This window comes from Camelina sativa, chromosome 7 (assembly GCF_030686135.1).
Source record: "Camelina sativa cultivar CO46 ecotype springtype chromosome 7, ASM3068613v1".
Classification (NCBI taxonomy): domain Eukaryota; kingdom Viridiplantae; phylum Streptophyta; class Magnoliopsida; order Brassicales; family Brassicaceae; genus Camelina; species Camelina sativa.
In genome coordinates, this window is record NC_141886.1 from 3,193,677 (window position 1) to 3,214,324 (window position 20,648).

General features: G+C 42.8%; 6 protein-coding genes across 7 annotated transcripts; 4 read left to right on the forward strand and 2 right to left on the reverse strand.

The window, feature by feature from the left end:
• The first annotated feature begins 53 nt into the window (after positions 1–53).
• Positions 54–2,065, forward strand: LOC104700142 (vesicle-associated membrane protein 722). Its single transcript, XM_010415610.3, has 5 exons — positions 54–501; positions 921–1,062; positions 1,166–1,286; positions 1,496–1,558; positions 1,680–2,065. The coding sequence occupies exons 1-5, from the start codon at positions 312–314 to the stop codon at positions 1,827–1,829; spliced, it is 666 nt and encodes a 221-aa protein (XP_010413912.2). The 5' UTR covers positions 54–311; the 3' UTR covers positions 1,830–2,065.
• Positions 2,066–2,117: 52 nt separating this feature from the next.
• LOC104700144 (cellulose synthase-like protein D1) lies at positions 2,118–6,788 on the forward strand. 2 transcript variants are annotated; one of them, XM_010415613.3, is made up of 7 exons: positions 2,118–2,622; positions 3,025–3,652; positions 3,742–4,171; positions 4,263–4,643; positions 4,716–5,091; positions 5,179–5,602; positions 5,681–6,788. In XM_010415613.3, the coding sequence occupies exons 2-7, from the start codon at positions 3,102–3,104 to the stop codon at positions 6,633–6,635; spliced, it is 3,117 nt and encodes a 1,038-aa protein (XP_010413915.2). In that variant the 5' UTR covers positions 2,118–2,622; positions 3,025–3,101; the 3' UTR covers positions 6,636–6,788. The 2 variants fall into 2 exon arrangements, with proteins under 2 accessions (XP_010413915.2, XP_087312791.1); XM_087456665.1 differs by lacking the exon at positions 2,118–2,622 and having other exon boundaries at positions 2,809–3,652.
• A 149-nt stretch (positions 6,789–6,937) lies between these two features.
• LOC104700146 (uncharacterized) lies at positions 6,938–7,791 on the forward strand. The gene has a single exon (XM_087456668.1). It carries the CDS (start codon positions 6,960–6,962, stop codon positions 7,692–7,694), a length of 735 nt encoding a protein of 244 aa, XP_087312794.1. The 5' UTR covers positions 6,938–6,959; the 3' UTR covers positions 7,695–7,791.
• Positions 7,792–8,754: 963 nt separating this feature from the next.
• On the reverse strand, positions 8,755–11,605 carry LOC104704239 (receptor like protein 26-like). Its single transcript, XM_087456667.1, has one exon. The coding sequence runs from the start codon at positions 10,322–10,324 to the stop codon at positions 8,843–8,845; it is 1,482 nt and encodes a 493-aa protein (XP_087312793.1). The 5' UTR covers positions 10,325–11,605; the 3' UTR covers positions 8,755–8,842.
• A 281-nt stretch (positions 11,606–11,886) lies between these two features.
• LOC104700147 (ATP synthase subunit gamma, mitochondrial) lies at positions 11,887–14,486 on the forward strand. The gene is made up of 8 exons (XM_010415614.3): positions 11,887–12,224; positions 12,635–12,678; positions 12,813–12,965; positions 13,176–13,289; positions 13,375–13,502; positions 13,614–13,736; positions 13,845–13,964; positions 14,053–14,486. The coding sequence occupies exons 1-8, from the start codon at positions 12,112–12,114 to the stop codon at positions 14,248–14,250; spliced, it is 993 nt and encodes a 330-aa protein (XP_010413916.1). The 5' UTR covers positions 11,887–12,111; the 3' UTR covers positions 14,251–14,486.
• Positions 14,487–16,115: 1,629 nt separating this feature from the next.
• Positions 16,116–16,604, reverse strand: LOC147940780 (uncharacterized). The gene has a single exon (XM_087458267.1). It carries the CDS (start codon positions 16,602–16,604, stop codon positions 16,116–16,118), a length of 489 nt encoding a protein of 162 aa, XP_087314393.1.
• Positions 16,605–20,648: the final 4,044 nt, after the last annotated feature.

The following is a 20,648-nucleotide window of genomic DNA, read 5'->3' on the forward strand; positions in this document are numbered from 1 at the left end:
ATTTTTCTGAAATTTACCGTTTTAATCCTCAAAATTCAAGGGTTTTGATTTTTGATTGTTTTCTTTTCTTGTTCAATTACGTTTTACGCTTTTTTCTTTTCTTTTCTCACCGTCTTCCTTCTTATTCTCTCTCTCTCCCCCACTTAGTCCTCGATTCTCTACGCGTTTCAGCGTTAAGTCTTCTAGATCTCTGTCTAAGCTTCTTCGTCTGCTCGCTCGCTCGCCGATATAAAATCTCCGAGATCTTCTCCGTTCAATCGAATCGGATTCGCGTCGTTTTTTTTTTTGGAGGGGGAGATTAATTAAAAAAAATGGCGCAGCAATCGTTGATCTACAGTTTCGTGGCTCGAGGTACGGTAATCCTCGTTGAGTTCACCGATTTCAAAGGCAATTTCACATCCATCGCTGCTCAGTGCCTTCAGAAGCTTCCTTCTTCCAACAACAAGTTTACCTACAACTGCGATGGTCATACCTTCAATTACCTCGTCGAAAATGGATTCAGTAAGTCTATATATTTCTCGATCTATCTCCGTTACTTGTTTTTTGTTTTCCGATTTGTCTAGTTTTGGGTGGAGAAGTGCGATTTATTTCATTGTTTGGGATTAGATTTTTTTTTTTTTTTTTTTTCCTAATTGAGCATAGTTCTTGGTATGGCGTTGCGATAATTTATTGATGTTAGATCTAGTCTGTGTGATGTGTTTGGTGGATCTGTTAGTGAGTTATTGCAATACGTGTTCTGGATCTATGATTCTTGGCTTATTTGCGTGTAGTTTTTGATTTCATGGTGTTTTTGGCTGTTTCAAGTGTTTTACTATATATATACCTGGCTGGGTTTTGGGTGATGTTGATGGTGGATATGTACTCTCTTTTTATTATACTGTGAACATTCTTACAAGTGATATTGGTTTTGTTTTGTGCAGCCTATTGTGTGGTTGCAGTTGATTCTGCTGGGAGGCAGATTCCTATGGCTTTCTTGGAACGAGTTAAGGAGGATTTTAACAAGAGATATGGTGGTGGAAAGGCTGCTACTGCTCAAGCTAACAGCTTGAATAAAGAATTTGGGTACTTATTTTATTTGTTCTCTTTGATTTTGGTATTTGAGAAGTTTGTACATTAATCACGGGGCATTAGTCATTTTACTACTTATTTGTTGGCTGCTCTAAAGGTCGAAACTGAAAGAGCACATGCAGTATTGTATGGATCATCCTGATGAGATTAGCAAGCTTGCTAAGGTCAAAGCTCAAGTTTCTGAAGTTAAAGGTGTCATGATGGAAAACATTGAGAAGGTTTGATTCTCTGACCCTTGTTCTTTTGCCGGAATTATTTTATGTTCTAAAAACATTTTTCCAGCAGGGTTTAGCTTGTATGACTTAAGTATCACGATCTTCTGGTCTTTCAAGCTTTAACTGTAGATGGGAATGTCCGATTCGATGTTGTAAAGACATATTTGTGCTGTCAAATCCTTTTATGCATTGTGGAACTCATTCATTTACAGGTTCTTGACCGTGGTGAGAAAATTGAGCTTTTGGTGGACAAAACCGAAAACCTTCGCTCACAGGTTAGTCATCTTTGGCAAATGGTCCCAAGTTCCATTCACATATATGCTTTGAGTTGCAGCTCTCCCTCACTGTTGTTATCTTGGGTTTCAAACTTATAATTGAACTCTGAAACTGTTACAGGCGCAAGATTTCAGAACACAAGGAACTCAAATGAGAAGAAAGATGTGGTTTCAGAACATGAAGATAAAACTGATTGTTCTTGCAATCATCATTGCCTTGATTCTCATCATCGTCCTCTCCGTTTGCGGGGGTTTCAACTGTGGAAAATAAGTCTGGAGCTTCTCTTACCAGGGTTATCCACCACCTTTTGTGCTTCCAAGATCTCTGAGAACATCCCTCCTCATTTAGTTCGTTGTGCTGCTTTCTTTTTTTGTGGTTGCTAAATTCTCGTGCTATGTTTCTTCTTATTAGATTGTACTTCTTGAAATTGGTTTTGTATAGGCCATATATACATATATGTATGAATATTCGTTAAATTTGCAATATTGCCCTTCTTGGTACTGACACTAATTCTTCCGAACCAATATTTGGACCAGATTTTGGTAATTAGTAAATCTCATACTTTGGTCTGTTTAAGTGGCTGAAAATTGCAGTGACGATGATGGTGTTGTTCAACATAGTCTAGCCGGTTCGTAGGAATTGGGGTTGAGGTCTATATTTTAATTCGGTTTGGTTTGACCGGTTTAGTTCATTGAGGGTTTTACCATTTACAATTTGCCTTGCAACTTCGAATTACTCAAAAACCCTTTCTCTTCTGCTTCCCCAAATTTCGGAAATCATCGACTGGTTTCGATGTTGAAGACGACGAACTCAAGTTTTCCACTACTGAAATCGAAACGACTTGCGGAGCCACCTCCCGCTGATTTCGCGGTTCTTATGTCGAAAAATCTCCGACGACGGCGGCCCAAAGGTTTGAGGTCGGGAGATGATTTGGTGTCTAATCGATGGTTGTTCTTCAATTCCCAAGGCAGTTTAGGTTGAAATGCATAGCTGCGATGCATTGTTAAGGAAGCAGAGGGCGGTGATTTAAATCAATACCTGTGAACTATAACCCCCTGCTATGGTATTGCTTGACCTTCTGATCCCTCCTTTTTGAAATTACAGTGGTTGCATAAAGCTAGATACTTGATCTTAGAGTTTGGTTGGTCATGAGAGAAGAGGTTTTTGTTTATCTTAGTTGTCAATCTTTTTGCTGATATGATCTCTCTAGTTTGCTCATAATGTCATACAGAATCTCTTAGCCATTGATATACTAACCTTCATTGAAATAGAGAGAGGCAAAGCACAAAGAAAGGAGATTTCAGAATTCAAAGATTTTTCAGTTTTTAAGTTTTCTTATAATAGAAAAGGATTTATCAACCGTTGAAATTCTAAAACTTGTTTACATTTTCCCTCTTAACACATTCCTCTGTTACTTTTTTTTTTTAATTTTTTTGTAATAATCTTTCTAATTTTCCTAAATCAGGTTTGTCAAAAAGAAATGGGTTCAGTTTCTCGCTGAAGAAACCAAACGACCCAAAACAAGAAAATTCCATAATTGTAATGGCTTCAAGTCCACCAAAGAAGACCTTAAATTCACAATCTTCCTCCGTAAGCCGGCCTCCACAAGCCGTTAAGTTTGGTCGCCGGACGTCCAGTGGTCGCATTGTTAGCCTCTCCCGTGACGATGACATGGACGTCTCTGGCGATTACTCCGGCCAAAATGATTATATCAACTACACCGTCCTCATGCCTCCAACACCTGACAACCAACCTGCTGGCTCCTCCGGGTCTACCTCTGAGTCAAAAGGTGATGCAAACCGTGGTGGAGGAGGAGGAGGAGACGGGCCTAAGATGGGGAATAAGCTTGAGAGGAGGTTATCTGTTATGAAATCAAATAACAAATCAATGCTGTTGAGGAGCCAAACGGGGGATTTTGATCATAATAGGTGGTTGTTTGAATCTAAAGGAAAATACGGAATTGGAAACGCGTTTTGGTCAGAAGAGGATGATACCTATGATGGTGGCGTTAGCAAGTCCGATTTCTTAGACAAGCCATGGAAGCCTCTCACGAGGAAGGTCAATGTCCCGGCCAAAGTTCTTAGTCCATACAGGTGATTGTTTGTTTTCTTCTTCTTCTTTTTCTTTTAATCTCTATAATAGAACATCAAAATCTTACAGTTTTTTTGTCTCCTTGTTTCAGGTTACTAATTTTGATTCGTCTTGTGATAGTCTTCTTCTTCCTCTGGTGGCGTATTACGAATCCTAATGAGGATGCAATGTGGCTATGGGGACTATCAATAGTGTGCGAGATTTGGTTTGCTTTCTCTTGGATTCTTGACATTCTCCCGAAGCTAAACCCTATAAACAGAGCCACGGACCTTGCTGCCTTGCATGACAAGTTTGAGCAGCCCTCTCCTTCAAATCCCACTGGTCGCTCTGATCTTCCCGGTGTTGATGTGTTTGTTTCCACGGCTGATCCAGAAAAAGAACCGCCTTTAGTCACCGCAAACACCCTTCTCTCAATACTTGCTGTAGATTATCCAATCGAGAAGCTTTCTGCCTACATTTCAGACGATGGTGGTGCAATTCTCACCTTTGAAGCCATGGCTGAAGCTGTTCGTTTTGCTGAGGTTTCCATTATCTCTTTCTCTCCCTTTCTCTTAACTAACATAATAGATGATGGCAAAAGTTTGATATGGCTTTTTTGAATTTGGTTTGCAGTATTGGGTGCCATTTTGCAGAAAACATGATATAGAGCCGAGGAACCCAGATAGTTACTTTAGCATAAAAAAGGACCCGACAAAAAACAAGAAAAAGCAAGATTTCGTCAAAGATCGTCGTTGGATCAAGCGTGAGTATGACGAATTCAAGGTCAGGATCAATGGTCTTCCAGAACAAATCAAGAAAAGAGCTGAGCAATTCAACATGAGAGAAGAGCTCAAGGAAAAGCGGATTGTCCGAGAGAAAAATGGTGGCGTATTGCCGCCAGATGGTGTTGATGTGGTAAAAGCAACGTGGATGGCTGATGGTACGCATTGGCCAGGCACATGGTTTGAACCTAAACCTGATCATTCAAAAGGAGACCACGCCGGAATTCTACAGGTAATGAACCTTCAACTTCAGTGATTTCAAATAAACCATAAAACTTTGTCAAACTTGACCTAATTTTTGTAGATCATGAGCAAAGTGCCTGAGCTTGAACCGGTGATGGGTGGACCAAATGAAGGCGCGCTAGATTTCACAGGGATTGATATTCGTGTACCTATGTTTGCATATGTCTCGCGTGAGAAACGCCCAGGTTTTGACCACAACAAGAAAGCTGGTGCCATGAATGGTATGGTCAGAGCTTCAGCTATACTTTCCAATGGCGCGTTCATCCTCAATCTGGACTGTGATCACTACATCTACAACTCCAAAGCTATCAAAGAAGGAATGTGTTTCATGATGGACCGAGGTGGTGACAGGATCTGTTACATTCAGTTCCCGCAACGGTTTGAAGGAATCGACCCATCAGATCGATACGCAAATCACAATACTGTTTTCTTCGACGGTGAGTTGTTGAATTAAGTTCAGCAAGATTGTGTAATGCTTATGCACAAGGCACCATAGCTTAAAACATTGTTCGGTTCTGAAACAGGTAACATGAGAGCACTAGATGGGTTACAAGGTCCAGTTTATGTTGGAACAGGGTGTATGTTCAGAAGGTATGCTCTCTATGGATTCAACCCACCTCGAGCCAATGAGTACACAGGGGTGTTTGGTCAGGAAAAGGCTCCAGCTCTGCATGTCCGGACTCAGTCCCAAGCATCCCAAACTTCCCAAGCGTCTGATTTAGAGTCTGATACACAGCCTCTTAATGATGATCCAGATCTTGGTCTGCCTAAAAAGTTTGGTAATTCGACCATGTTCACAGACACTATTCCGGTTGCAGAGTACCAAGGACGGCCTCTAGCAGATCACATGTCGGTTAAAAACGGAAGACCACCTGGTGCTTTACTCCTGCCACGACCTCCCCTTGATGCTCCAACCGTGGCTGAAGCTATCGCTGTCATTTCTTGCTGGTATTGTTTTGAAACAGTAGATATGCTCTGTTAGTATAAATGGTTATGTAGTTATTAAACATGTATGTGGCCTTTCAGGTATGAAGACAATACTGAATGGGGAGATAGAATCGGATGGATTTACGGGTCTGTCACTGAAGACGTGGTTACAGGTTATCGTATGCATAACCGTGGTTGGCGGTCTGTATACTGCATCACAAAACGTGATGCTTTCCGTGGCACAGCGCCGATCAATCTCACTGACCGTCTCCATCAAGTTCTCCGTTGGGCCACAGGCTCTGTAGAAATCTTCTTTTCCAAGAACAACGCCATGTTCGCCACCAGACGGCTTAAGTTCCTCCAGCGAGTCGCCTACCTCAACGTCGGAATATACCCTTTCACCTCAATCTTCTTGGTTGTCTATTGCTTCCTCCCTGCTCTCTGTCTCTTCAGTGGAAAATTTATTGTCCAGAGCCTCGATATCCACTTCCTCTCCTACCTTCTCTGCATCACTATAACCCTAACCCTGATCTCACTCCTTGAGGTTAAATGGTCTGGAATCGGACTGGAAGAATGGTGGAGAAATGAACAGTTTTGGCTAATCGGAGGCACAAGTGCTCATCTTGCAGCAGTCGTCCAAGGTTTGCTTAAAGTAATAGCCGGAATCGAAATCTCCTTCACGCTTACATCCAAATCCGGAGGAGAAGACGAAGACGACATCTTTGCGGATCTTTACATTGTGAAATGGACGGGCTTGTTCATCATGCCGCTTACAATCATCGTAGTGAACCTTGTTGCTATCGTTATTGGAGCTTCGAGGACTATATACAGCGTGATTCCGCAATGGGGCAAGTTGCTGGGAGGAACGTTCTTTAGTTTATGGGTATTGACTCATATGTATCCGTTTGCTAAAGGACTGATGGGTCGAAGAGGAAAGGTTCCAACGATTGTTTATGTTTGGTCAGGGCTTGTGTCCATTACTGTGTCGCTGCTTTGGATCACCATCAGTCCTCCAGATGATGTTTCAGGCAGCGGTGGAGGATTCTCAGTGTAAACTTTGGATCAGAGTGAGAGGATTTTTTACTACAGTATATTTTTGTTTTGTAAAAGTAATTTTGGTTTGTGTAAATTTATGTTGAGAATACATGATCTGACGGATTTGCCCCTCGCGAAACTTGACAAGAAAACAATGGAAATTAGTTTTTCATACGACGTTGTTTCGTTGATTGGGAGTTAAGGAAGCTTCCTTTTATTTCCTTTTTGTGTTAGGTCTCTTTTACTCCTCGACGCTCTCTCTATATAATACCTGAGACTCTTTCTTCTATCTTTCCAATTCGATATCGAAAGTTGAGAGAGTGAAACCCTAATAAGAATCAGAATGGAAACTCGCGTTTTGTTCTACTCCTCCTCTGTTAATCTTTCTTCCACCGTAAGAGACCCTTCTATTTGCAACTACAAAGCGCTTTCCTTGAATCTGAATAAACGTAAGGCTGTTGAACCACCATGTTCGGAATCGAAGAAGAAGAAACATCAGCTCTCTCATGATATCACGGCAGAGACTAATCAAATCGATGACCGCAAGTCTTTTGCTCCAGCGAGAACTACCCAAAAGACGAAGCAATCGGCTATACCTATGAAAGTTTCTAAAAACTATAGATCTGGGGTTCATGGAACGGGAGAGATTAAGCAAAACTTGAAGAAGCGGAAGCCTGACGATGTTTGCAAGTCTGTTCCAGAAACATCAAGGCCGCTTAAGTTGAAGACGCAGCCGCCTGCCAAAGTATCTGAAAACCCTAAAAGTTGTCCAGTTTTGAAGAAGAACGCAATAGAGACTTTGGAGCTTTTTGAAATAGCCAAGAAATCTGCTGACGTGGCTAACGCAAAAGGAATTCTCGCTGCTGAAGCGGAGACTTCAATATGCGTAGACAGTCTCGCGTTACTCTTGGAATTCCCGATCTGCTCAGCAGCTATTGAAACAAGGAGAATCATGGCGAGGCTTGAGCATCTTACAAAGCACAAAAATCGAAAAATATGCAACTCTGCATCAGCACTTCTTCACTGTTGGAGGCAGAGTATCAGAGATCAACAACTCAGAGAGTCTCGACAATGCTAGAGTGTCACCAGAGAGAATCTAAAACAAACCAGAGAAGGAAATTATTAATAGGGCTTGTGACTTGGACTACATTGGTTGCTTATTCTTTTTATAAATTAGAATAATGTCGTCACCACTTTTGATTGATTACATTAATCGAAACTCAAAAACAACAGTAAGGAATGTTGTCAGTTGTGAATTTGTTGTAGTACGAATTTTTTACAATCTCTTTTTTTTTTTTGTGTTGTTCAAGTTTAGTGTGTTTATCTTCTGTTTATGAGAGAATCAATGAAATTGGAGTTTGATCTGTAAATTTTTTATGATAAACAAGATGTTGTTCCATGAATAAAGGGATTAAGGAAAATTATAGATTCTTATCCTATGTTTAAGTCAATTGGCTAGCTTGATGTCACATACCTAAGTAGCAAAAGGGAAAAGAACATGCTAAACCAGCAGTAAGTAAACAGATTTAAACCAAAAAAAACATTTCGGTTTATATGCAAACCGGCAATACATAATTTATAACGAACCAAAGAGTCCTCTTATGAAACAAATCGGGTAGGAGATTTTGTGACGCGACGACGGCGGAACGATTGCGATCACCGTCACTCTCGTCGACGTTTTGATGGAGGCTTCCTTAATCAAGGAGCTCCAGGTAATCTTTTCATTTGTGCTTTTTTTTTTCTTCTCGTGATTGCATTAAGCAATAATGATACAATCATGGAATGATATATATCTATTGGATTCATTCTAGGATTTTAGGGGTTTAGGCTTTGGCAACTCTTGGGTTGGTATTTTAAGGTTTTACCTCTCTTTGAATGGTATCTTTATAGACTAAGAATGTTACTTGTTGAATTTTATCTTTTTGGTTTCAAGCATTTGAGGGAGAGCATCACAAATCAATAACGCCAAGTTTCAGTATAATCATATAAGCTCTGATTCTCTTATGTTACCCTTGGTCCAGTTTGTCTTAGCAGGATGCTGAAACAAGGGCCTTAGTGCATTAAGAAACACCGCCTCGAGTTAATTGAAGAACAATCAGAGAAGAACCAAAGCAGTACATCATAAGGACATTATCAGCTATGAGAGAAATCTTAAATAAAGAAAACCAAAAGTTACAGAAACTAGTAAAACCATTTCTTACAATCAGGTAACAACAAATCCACATACTATATTTTCATATTACTTTCTTGTTCTACACTATCCTTATTGTTAAAACTGTCCCATTTTGAATCCAGATTCATAAACAATCTAACTGGATCTACTTCCTTGCCCTTATCTGGACCAACTATCTTGACAAACCACTTTGGCTTGTATGAAGCAATAACATGTGCTGATACCAGTCCAAACAAGAGTCCAGGCCAATACCCTATAACCACTGCTTTCCAGTTTAACACTTCGTCCTCTTCTTCTTCTTTGTCTTCTTCTTTAGGCTGTTGTGCTGGTGGTGAAAAGAAACTTCCTTGGAGAGGAAGACCACATAGACCTGCATTCCCTTCAAATGATGATTCAGCTTGTCCACTAAACTGTGGTCCTTCTGGTATTTCACCTTTAAGTTGGTTATGAGCCACACTTATGTACGCCAGAAACGAGAGGCTCCCGAGTCCTCTAGGAATATTCCCTGATAGTTTGTTTCTTGACAGGTCTAGTGACTCGAGCTCCGTAACATTTGACAAATACATAGGAATATGGCCCGTGAAGGCGTTGTTTGATAAGTTGAGCGCAATTAATTCCTTCAAGAGACCAATGGACTCAGGAATCTGTCCTTCAAGTTTGTTTCCAGAGAAATCAATGGTGCTGTAGGAAGTAAGGACTTTCCCCTGTTCCATGAATAGACCTTTGTATTGCAAATCCAATGTATCTTCATAGATATAGTAAGAATTCTTGTAGTCTCCCATGTAGATACGCCCATCTCCATTTATATTGAGTGATGATGCTTTCCAGTTAACAAAGAAACTTGGTGGCAGGCTTCCGGAGAAGCTGTTATCCGATAGTTCAAGTATTCGAAGCTCGGGAAACGCGAGAGGACCTTGATCAGCAGGAGAGAGATGGCCGAAGAATCTGTTTGAACGGAGAGTAAAGACATGCAAATTGGGTAGAGCCTTCAGCCAGAAAGGAAACGTGTCTTCAATTCTGTTGTTGTCAACACTCAGAAACTTCAGAAAGGAGCAATTTAACAGCGATCTTGGAAGCTTCCCTGTTAGTCGGTTGTAGCCAACGTCAAGTGTCTGTATCGAAGCATTGCTAAAGAACTCGTCAGGTATACTTCCTTCCAAGCTGTTCTTCCGGAGATTCACTATTTTTAAGTTACTCAGACATTGAGGAATTTGACCGGTGAAGTTGTTGTAGGATAGATCAAGGACGATGAGAGAGCTTCGGTTGCAAATTGAGAGTGGTATGTTCCCTGTGAAACTATTGTTCCACGCAGACAAGTAGACAGAATTGAGTGGTGGAATAGGAAACTCTCCTGTCATTGAGTTATAGGCAAAATCCATTATCCGCAGTGATGAGTTAACTAAAACTTCTGAAGAACCTTCAAACCCGGTAAAAGAATTGTTAACAAGGTTCACTAAGCTAAGACGAGGAAGCTTCCATAACCACTCAGGTATTTTTCCTTTGATTAGATTGTTGGAAATGTCTATAAGCTCCATATTTTGAAGGGTCTTTAAGATGTTTGGAAACTCGATAATGTCGCATCGCACCAAAAACAAGCTTTTTAAGCTCAATGGAATGTCTGACTCTGAACTTAAACTGGCTGGTAATAACCTATTTTCACGAAGATCAAGGACCAACAAAGATTTGAGAGGAGAGAAGACGCGTAAGTCAATTGGATAACTTATGTTTAAGGAGGAAAGTTCAAGATAGTTAAGGTTGGTGAGCTTTAAGATAGGCTCTAGGATTTGTCCTTCAAATTGGTTATACCCAAGGGACAAATGCACTAGCCTAGATGAAGAAGAAGCGTTGGGTACATCAATAGAACCAGTGAGCCGATTCTTTTTCAGATCAAGATAAGACAAGAAAGGCAAACTGGGTAGTAAGTCAGAAGGTATGGGTCCTGAGAAATGATTGTAAGAAAAGTCTAAAAAAGAGAGCTTTGATAGGTTTTTAACAAGTGGGAATTTACCAGTGAGCTCATTATGGGAAAGGTTAAGATGGGTAAGAAGGACTAGGTTACTAATTTCGGAAGGAACTTGACCAGTAAAGCCGTTAGAAGCAAGAGACACAACCTCTAATCAGCTGAGATTGCTGAACTCAGAAGGGAGTGAAGAGGAAGTGAAGTTGTTGTGAGAGAGATTTAGGTAACGAAGCTGATGCAAACCGAAGAGACTACTGTTGGGTTTGAGGGTTCCAGTGAAGCAACCTCTTGGGAGCTGAAGCTTCGTGACCGCACCAGTCGCGTTATCACACTGGACTCCGTCTAAATAGTCACTGCTGTTGCAACCGTCGGATTCAAACTCGTTCTTGAATTGCATCAAGGCTTGGATCTGGTCTTGACGACAAGTAAGAGCATTGGTCATCAAGAAGAAGCTTGAAGCGAAGATGATACAGTAGAGTAAGAAGCGTACAGATCGCGACATGTTGTTTGAGAGATTTTGAACAAGTTGACGAAATTATTGAAGCAAACAGAGAGATATCAGAAAAAACGAACAAATAAGAAACGCGGGGGTTTTTTAAATGCCACGTGGACGCCTACGTGTCACATATTTCATGAAGCGAAGTCCACCACGTAGGCATGTCTAATGGCTCTACGGCTGTTTTTCAAACAAGAGCGTTTGACAATTCTTTTACATTCATAACAGTTTGACATTCTTACAAGTGTGTTCATACTTCATACTAATATGTATCAACAAGAGAAATCAACATACATAGCATTATTATTACTCGCATTGGATCAAACGAACGCATATTCAATATGATGATGACATAATCTTTTTTAATATCTTCTCTCTACTACTTGATGATATTTGGTTACATAATTTAGATACAAAAGAAAATAAAATAAGTGGGCCTTTCAATAATGAAAAGTTTGGTCAAAACTTTATCTTATCTTTGAATTTTAAAGTAATACATTTATGAGTTTCTTCCCTTACCAAAACAACTCGCATTTATTTGTTTATTGATTGTTTCCAAGTGGAAGAAAAAAAAAAATGATGACCTGGTAAACTGAGGGAATGCAGTGCCAAGTCAACATTTGGGCCTTAAAAGATGGATCAAAGAAGTATTTGTATCAGGCTCTATGAGGCCCAATTAATTTCAGGGGAAAATTTGGTAAGAAAAGTGGAAACGACGTCGTGAAAAGAACTGTAGTCTGTGGAGAAATAAAGAAGAAGCCCTTGTTGGATTCGGCAATAGCAGTCATTTCTCTCGAATCCCATCTATAATCCGATCTGAGAAGTTTCGCCGGAGCTAGGTTTTGTCGATCAATCCTTTTGAATCAATGGCAATGGCTGTTTTCCGTCGCGAAGGGAGGCGTCTCCTCCCTTCAATCGCTGCTCGTCCAATCGCTCCACGCCCAATCGCTGCAACCCGATCTCCTCTCTCTTCTGACCAGTGAGATCTCTTTTTCCTCCCTTTCGTTCTTACCTTTGCGTATAAGCACAGCATTTCGATGTTCTTCGTTGATAGTCTTCTGAATTTGAAATCCGTTAGGTTTGATTTGAGTCGTTGATGTTTTTTTTTTGGTTAGTTTTGACGAAATGATCTGTTTTAGGGTTAGAGCATTTTTCATTTCTTTGAATTTCGAATATACGAGAAACAATCGAATTCGTTTGTTTGATTCTGGGTAGCTGTAGTATATAGCCATTTTGATTTGCCTAACCTTGACAGATTTGATCAGCTTCCACCTGTTGGCGTTTGGTTTTGCCAACATCTACCCAGTTTAATTTTGTTTTTGGGTGTCATTGCGTGTTGATTTGTTGAAATATTGGATGATGAGGACTTAACCTGTATTTGATTTGTAGGGAGGAAGGACTTCTTGGACTTCGATCTATCTCTACTCAAGTGGGTAAGTCTCAGCTGATCATTGGAGATTCGTTTTGCCTAGTTTGGATTTGGGTAGCTCTTGTATAGCTCGTTGTTATAAGAATCTAAAGATGTTCTAATCTGTATGAATTGCTGTTCATGTATTTCTCTATGCAGTGCGTAACCGTATGAAGAGTGTTAAGAACATCCAAAAGATCACAAAGGCCATGAAGATGGTTGCTGCTTCCAAGCTTAGAGCAGTTCAAGGCAGAGCTGAGAACTCCCGTGGACTTTGGCAGCCATTTACTGCACTTCTAGGAGATAATCCCAGTATGGTTGTCAATAAAGAGTAGTTCTTTTTTATTCACTTTATACTTAGTATCAATGTTCTTCTCATGGCTTGCTTTTGTATTGAATATGGATGATGACGAAACAATGTTTTGCTCTTGCTGTATTGTTGGATATCCATCCTCTTGCTATCTCTCTGGTGTTCTTTTTGATATGTTTCTGATTTCTAGCGCTACTTGATGGAAAAACCAGGCATTGATGTAAAGAAGAGTGTGGTGGTCACTCTCTCTTCTGACAAGGGTCTCTGTGGTGGAATTAACTCCACTGTTGTTAAAGTGAGCAGGGCTCTGTACAAGTTGAATTCTGGTATGTTTTGCAAACACTGTTGATGGTTCCGTAGTTTAGTTTTCCTAAATTGCCATATCTGAAATTAATTCTTGTATCATTGCAGGTCCTGAAAAGGAAGTTCAGTTTGTTATTGTCGGAGAGAAAGCAAAGGCTATAATGCTTCGTGACTCAAAGAACGACATTGTCCTCTCTGTAACAGAGCTGAATAAGAATCCACTCAATTATGCTCAGGTAGGTCATAATTGCTAATATTTAGGAGCATTACTTGCTCTCGCTAGTCCATTCGTTCTCGAGCTATGTAATCGTTGTCTGTAGTGTTCCTTATGTTTCGTGTTTCTTCAGGTTTCAGTTCTAGCAGATGACATCCTGAAGAACGTTGAATTTGATGCTTTGCGCATTGTCTACAACAAGTTCCATTCTGTTGTCGCATTTCTACCAACTGTGTCCACTGTTTTGTCCCCAGAAGTACGTTACAACTGTCAAATGTCTCAGGACTATGATTAGTGCTTAGTAGTTTATATTCTGCTTTAACAATAAACGAAATTAAATATGTGTGTTTTTTTGCATTGGAAGATCATTGAGAAGGAGTCTGAAATTGGAGGAAAACTTGGTGATCTCGACTCATATGAGATTGAAGGTGGTGAAACAAAGGGAGAAATATTGCAGAATCTAGCCGAGTTCCAGTTCTCTTGTGTAAGTAAACCAAGAGCTTAATTTGTTTATGGCATTTCAGCAAAGATAAAAACATAACATCTTTGGCTGTTTACGTGAACTCTACCAGGTGATGTTCAATGCGGTTTTGGAGAATGCGTGTAGTGAGATGGGAGCAAGAATGTCTGCCATGGACAGCTCCAGCAGAAACGCAGGAGAAATGCTTGACCGTCTCACCCTCACTTACAACAGGACTCGTCAAGCTTCCATTACAACAGAGCTTATCGAGATTATCTCTGGAGCATCTGCACTTGAAGCCGCTAAATAGACCAATCCTTGTTGCTTCCTCATTTTGCTTTGATCTGGGTTTGAATATCTATACCTTGAAGAAGAGTGTGTTTTAGACTCTTAAGGGATACTGAATCAGTGTCCCTTGCTGGCTTCATGTTGAGACCACCAATCTTTGCTCAACGGTTTTATAATAAACATTACCTGTAATTTCCAGCAGGATTACTAATAATTGCTTTCACATTTTGTTCTGATTGAAATTCGCTTCCCCCAGAATTTGCAGTGTTGTTTTGAGATTATCTCCAGTAAAATAATACGATCGTCTCACCCTCACTATCAACAGGACTCGTCAAGATTTATTACATCAGAGCTGATATATTCCCATACGTGTTAGTTATTTTCTTCACTCTGCTTTTGGCTTTGATATTTCCTTTGCTGACTTCTTGTTAAGACCACCAATCTTTGCTCAAAACGTTTTTATAAAAACACCCTTGTGATATCCAGCAGGATTACAAACTTTTGCATTCCCGAACTTTGTTTTCTGTAGTGTTACGTTGTTTTTGGGCAAAAGACCATATACACACCGGTTTGATGATCTTTCTTTTTTTTTAACCATTAAAATAAGCGTTATCTCTTTAAAATTTGACGAATGTCTTTCTCCCTTCTCCCAGGAAGACTTATTAAATAATTATTTACTTTTAGGTCAAGATATCACTAGGAAGACTTCTTGTAAACGCCAGTACCAAGACGGCAAGACTTGAGGACTTATAATCGGTGAAATGTATGTGTCTATCTATCTATAAGATAAGCGACATCTTCATTGCCAAAACCACCTCTACATCTCTTTCCATAAAGAAGATTTTTCATCTTGAAAGTTTTTGCGAAGGCCATAATGTCGGGTTCACATCTGCTTTTGAGTTTTCTCTCGATACTCTTACTCTGTCGAGTCTCTGTGTCAAGCATCTTTATGTTAGACGATCCTGTTGTTGGTCTTGTTGCTTGCCGTCGTCCCAACCATATTCAATCCCTTACACAGTTCAAGAACGAGTTTGATTCCACCGGTTGCAACCAAACTGACTACTTCAATGGAGTCCGGTGCGATAACACGACAGGTGAGGTCGTTAAGCTACAGTTACCAAGTGGTTGTCTCAGTGGAACTCTGAAACCCAACAGTATCCTTTTTGGTTTTCATCATCTTCGTTACCTCAATCTCTCTTACAACAACTTCACTTCCTCTTCACTCCCTTATGAGTTCGGAAATCTCAACAAATTAGAGGTTTTATCTCTTTCCTCTAATGGCTTCATAGGTCAAGTTCCTTCCTCCTTTAGTAACCTAAGCCTGCTCTCCTTTTTAGAACTTTCCCGAAATGAGCTCACCGGTAGTTTCCCGCTTATACGGAATCTAACCAAACTCTTGCTTCTCTAAGACGTCCAGCTTGCCCAGTTGTTTCTTCATGGCACTGACGTCGGATTCCAAGCCCGACAGTTGCTGGACTTCCTTCTGGATGTTCTCCATGACCTTCTCCAACTCTTCTACCTTCTTGAGCGCCATCTAGAAGATCAGTTTCCCAAGAAAGAGTGCTCTGATACCAATTTGATACGTTTTGGATGTTATTCTCAAGAACAGACAAAACGAATAAGAAAACAAAGTTCTTTATTTAGAATGAGACGACGGTACACGATGAGAGAATTCTTTTGGAGTCTCTCCCCTCCCCCTTACAATGTTTACCAATCACTCGACAAAGTTCCCCCGTGCCCGACCTGCTACATAAGTACTACGGTTGATTCCCTGACCCTACCACCCAAACCCGTTACAGACAAAGCAGTAGGACAGTGATGTTTATTCCTTATACTAGACCCTCCCACAAGGCCCACTACACTATTGGATCCTTCTTAGATGACTTCTTAGCCACTTGGGCTTTTATTCTTTCTCTGATAACGGTAAAGGATAGGAGGGTGTTGAACCTCAAATGTATCATTACCCCCGCCTTTGAAATTCACCTTGTCCTCAAGGTGGAAACCTGGAAACTGCCCCTTCATGCTGCTTACCCCTTCCCACGAACATTCGAAATCTGGCAATCCCTTCCATTTGATCAAAACTTCAGATTTTCTTGACCCCGGGTTCTTACGGATGTCCAACACGGCCTCTGGTTCTGCTTCAAGCACCCCTTCCTCTGTTAACTGTTCTGGAATGGACGCGGCCACGACCTGCTCCCCTATGGCTCGCTTCAGCTGGGACACATGAAAAGTAGGGTGCACCTTGGCTTCAGCGGGTAGTTTGAGGCAATAAGCCACCTTCCCAACTCGCGCTTCAATAGGATAGGGTCCGTAGAAACGAGCCGCTAGTTTCTCATTGGTCCTCCTGGCCAAGGAACGGCGTCTAAAGGGGCGCATTTTGAGATATACTAACTCCCCCACTTCGAACTCGATCTCCCTGCGGTGTGCATCGACTCTTGTCTTCATCCGCTGCTGAGCTTTGTGGAGATGCTCACGGATCAGCTCTAGCACAACATCACTCTCTCGGAGCTGTATCTCCAACTCCGCATTTGAAGTTGATCCCGTTCTCGTATTTCACCAGTGTCGGTGGTTTGCGCCCGTAGACTGCTTGAAATGGTGTCAACCGGATAGCAAAGTGATAAGAGGAGTTGTAGAACAACTTGGCCCATGGAAGAAACTGTGACCACGTTCGCGGTTGTTCTCCTGCTAAGCAACGCAGGTAAGTCTCTAGGCTCCTGTTGGTAACTTCCGTTTGCCCATCGGACTGAGGGTGATACGCGGTGCTAAAACAGAGATTAGTGCCAGATAAGCGGAATAACTCCTTCCAGAATTGATGGTAAACACCTTGTCTCGATCTGACACAATAGTCTTTGGAAACCCGTGCAATCTCACGATCTCCTGGATGAACAGATTAGCGACATCGGTGGCTGTGAAGGGGTGTTTGATGATCAGGAAATGAGCAAACTTGGACAGCCGATCGACGACCACCAAGACGGCGTTGTTCCCGCCCGACTTGGGCAACCCCTCCACAAAGTCCATCGAGATGTCTTCCCAGATCTTCTCGGGGACTGGTAACGGTTGCAACAGTCCCCCTGGTGCCAGGGTCGAATACTTGTAGCGTTGACATACCAAACAAGCTGCTACATGTCTCCTGATGTCCGTCATCATCCCCTCCCAAAAGAACAGTTCCCCAATCCGTTTCTGGGTTTTCAGCACTCCTCCATGGCCTCCTAGTTTTCCGTCATGAAACTCTCTCATGATCAAGCCGGTCAACGCTGAACCGCTGGGTATCACCAACTTCCCTTGTCTCAGTAGCTTCCCGTTGACCAGGGAAAACTCTGGATGGGAGCTCCCGTCTTTTCGTAGGTCCCTGATGATGACCTGTAACGCCGGATCTTTGTCAACCTCTGCGCATATCTCCTCCAACTGAATAGCTGCGGGAACGGATATAGCAAATAGCGAGAGAGAGCATCGGCCGCCTTGTTCTCCAATCCTGGTTTATACTGGATATCAAAATCGAATCCCAGCAACTTGGTGAGCCACCGCTGGTATTCCATGTTTATCTCTCTCTGCTCTAACAGGAACTTCAAGCTTTTTTGGTCCGTTCGCACCACAAACCTTCTTCCCAAGATATAATGGCACCACTTCTGTACGGATAATACGATGGCCATGAGTTCCCTTTCGTAAATGGATTTGAGCCTTTGTCTGTCAGAAAGCGCCTGGTTGTAATACGCGATCGGTCTCTCCTTCTGCATCAGAACGGCGCCCAAACCGAACCCGGAAGCGTCCGACTCCACTACAAATGTCTCGGAGAAGTTTGGTAATGCAAGCACCGGCACGGTTGTCATCGCCGTCCTGAGTTTGTCAAAGGCCGCTTCACTCTTCTCACTCCACTCGAATTGATCCTTCCTCAACATATCCGTGAGTGGCTTGGCTATCTCTCCATATCCTAGCACAAACCGCCTGTAATATCCGGTTAACCCCAAGAATCCTCTCAACGTCTTGATATTGGTTGGTGGTTCCCACTCCAACATTGCCTGAATCTTGCTAGGATCCGCCGCGACTCCTTCTGATGATATAACGTGCCCCAGATAGGCGATCCTGGTTGTGCCAAATTGGCACTTCTTCCGGTTAGCATACAACTAGTGCTGCCGCAACAGCTTAAGAACTTCTCGAAGGTGGTTTTGGTGTTCCTCCATTGTTCGACTGTAGATTAGTATATCGTCGAAGAACACCAGCACACACCTGCGGAGGAATGGGCGGAAGATTTCATTCATTAAGGACTGGAAGGTTGTCGGGGCGTTTGTCAGTCCAAACGACATCACAAGGAACTCGTAGTGGCCGTCGTGAGACCGAAAAGCGGTATTTGGTACATCTTCCGCCTTGACTAGTATCTGATGGTGGCCTGACCTTAAATCCAGCTTAAAGAAGACCCGTGCTCCATGGAGTTCGTCCAAGAGCTGGTCAATCATTGGGATGGGAAAGCTGTCAGGAACCGTGGCTTTGTTGAGGGAACGATAGTCGACACAAAACCTCCAGCTACCGTCTTTTTTCTTGACCAAAAGCACCAGGCTCTAGAACGGACTGCCGCTCTCCTTGATTATCCCTGCGGCTAACATCACATCGATCTGCCGCTCAATCTCTTCCTTTTGTGCGTGTGGATACCGAAAGGGTCTAACACTCACGGGATTACTGCCTGGTTTGAGCGTGATGGAATGCTCTTTACCTCTGGAGGGAGGAAGCCCCTGCGGCTCAGAGAACACCTGCGTGTATTCCTCCAACAATGACTAAAGGATCTCGGGGGTTACATCTTCGCTTTCCTCAGCCGGAGATTTCAGGCTGGTGCATTCCACATATATCACCTCACCGTCCTGTTGCACCGTCTTCCACATGGCCTTAAGAGATATGGACGAGTTCTTTAGGATGTGGTCCCCTCGGAGAGTCACCCATTCTCTTCCCAGCATGAAACTCATCCTTTGTTCGAGCCAATTCACCCTCATGTCTCCCAAAGTCTATAGCCACTGCATCCCTAAGATCACGTTGGCCTCTCCCAAGTCCAACGAAGGAAGCTAGTGATCAATGTGTAATCCGGGAGTTGCAACCTCACACACTGGCACACCCTCTTTCCCCTCACCATCACACCATTGCCCATTCTCACCCCATAACCCGCGGTTCCTCTCGGTACTATCCCCAACCTCTGAGCCATCACTCTCGATATGAAGTTATGGGTGGCTCCACTATCAATCATCACCACCACCTCTTCCCCTTGAACATTTCCCTTCAACTTCATAGTTCGCGGAGAGGATATACCCGCCGCAGACTGGATGGATAACGCCGCGAACTCCGGAACCTCAACCGCCCCGGTCTCGTGTTCCTCTCCCTCGTCGTTTCCGCACAACTCTTTGTCGTCCTCGGTAGCCACCAGGATCTGGAGCCCCTTGAACCGACACCGGTGACCGGCCTGATATTTCTCGTCGCACCGGAAACATAACCCCTTCGCTCGTCGATCGTTGGCCTCCGCATCTATCAGCCGTCTGTAAGGGGGTCGTCGTGATTCGGTGGGCTTCCAATTAGGGTTTGTATTTTTTTCCCCATTGGGACGAGACGTTGCCGTTTTGGGCTCATTAGTAACTATCGGCTTTTGCGAAGACAAAGCCGTACCCGCTTGGTAGGACACACGCGATGAATATTTGTCCCCTGTGCTTCTCATCGGCGTTCTGCTTGTGAGCTCCCAACCCGTCGGCGCCGGCGAGTCACCCTGCCCTTCCCAATCTTCTACCAGTCGAGACAGGTCCATCATTTTCTGCAGAGTCCTCGGCTCGAACATCTTCACCCCTTTTCTCACCTTAGGTTTCAACCCTATCATAAAGGCCATCTCTAACACCCGCTCGGAAACCTCCGGAGCATTAGAGGTTAGGGAGATGAACTCTTTGCAGTATTGACCTGTGGAATCCTCCTGTCGGAGTAACAGCAACCGTTCACCGGCGGACAAATCATGAGCCGTGGCGAAGTTACCCAGCACTATGTTCTTCAGCTGCTCCCAACTGAGGAAAGGGTTTCTATCCTTCTCCCAGCGGTACCATGAGAGTGCATCTCCAGCAAAACATACTCTCACCGCTCTCAACTTCTCCTCCTCCGAGAACTCTTGCAGCTCGAAGTGCTGCTCCACCCGAAGAACCCAGCCTTCCGCCTCTTCTCCGTCAAACAGGGGAAGCTCAATCCTCTGTGAGAGTGGTTCCTTCTCTTCCACCGGTAGGTTCCGCCTTTGTGTTTCTCCCACCTCTGTCGTAGGGCTCGGTGGAGGCCATCGCTGCGACTCTTCCCCACTCTGCTTCTCCACGCCAGAAATTTGGGACTCATCCTCATTCCCTTTGGTCGTACCCCACAAGCGTCGGTCCTCTTCCGCCATCCTTCGTTCCAACCTTTCCAGAACGTCCAGCT

What these genes read in the sequence shown, in the direction of transcription:
- LOC104700146 (XM_087456668.1), top strand. Translation starts at nt 6,960, where the DNA reads ATGGAAACTCGCGTTTTGTTCTACTCCTCCTCTGTTAATCTTTCTTCC.
- LOC104700147 (XM_010415614.3), top strand. Translation starts at nt 12,112, where the DNA reads ATGGCAATGGCTGTTTTCCGTCGCGAAGGGAGGCGTCTCCTCCCTTCA. An exon ending in ATCCACTCAATTATGCTCAG is followed by an intron (nt 13,503 to 13,613) that starts GTAGGTCATAAT and finishes GTGTTTCTTCAG; the next exon opens with GTTTCAGTTCTAGCAGATGA. An exon ending in CCGAGTTCCAGTTCTCTTGT is followed by an intron (nt 13,965 to 14,052) that starts GTAAGTAAACCA and finishes GAACTCTACCAG; the next exon opens with GTGATGTTCAATGCGGTTTT.
- LOC104700144 (XM_010415613.3), top strand. Translation starts at nt 3,102, where the DNA reads ATGGCTTCAAGTCCACCAAAGAAGACCTTAAATTCACAATCTTCCTCC. An exon ending in ACCACGCCGGAATTCTACAG is followed by an intron (nt 4,644 to 4,715) that starts GTAATGAACCTT and finishes TAATTTTTGTAG; the next exon opens with ATCATGAGCAAAGTGCCTGA. An exon ending in CAATACTGTTTTCTTCGACG is followed by an intron (nt 5,092 to 5,178) that starts GTGAGTTGTTGA and finishes GTTCTGAAACAG; the next exon opens with GTAACATGAGAGCACTAGAT.
- LOC147940780 (XM_087458267.1), bottom strand. Translation starts at nt 16,604, where the DNA reads ATGCGCCCCTTTAGACGCCGTTCCTTGGCCAGGAGGACCAATGAGAAA.
- LOC104700142 (XM_010415610.3), top strand. Translation starts at nt 312, where the DNA reads ATGGCGCAGCAATCGTTGATCTACAGTTTCGTGGCTCGAGGTACGGTA. An exon ending in CCTCGTCGAAAATGGATTCA is followed by an intron (nt 502 to 920) that starts GTAAGTCTATAT and finishes TGTTTTGTGCAG; the next exon opens with CCTATTGTGTGGTTGCAGTT. An exon ending in AGCTTGAATAAAGAATTTGG is followed by an intron (nt 1,063 to 1,165) that starts GTACTTATTTTA and finishes GCTGCTCTAAAG; the next exon opens with GTCGAAACTGAAAGAGCACA.
- LOC104704239 (XM_087456667.1), bottom strand. Translation starts at nt 10,324, where the DNA reads ATGGAGCTTATAGACATTTCCAACAATCTAATCAAAGGAAAAATACCT.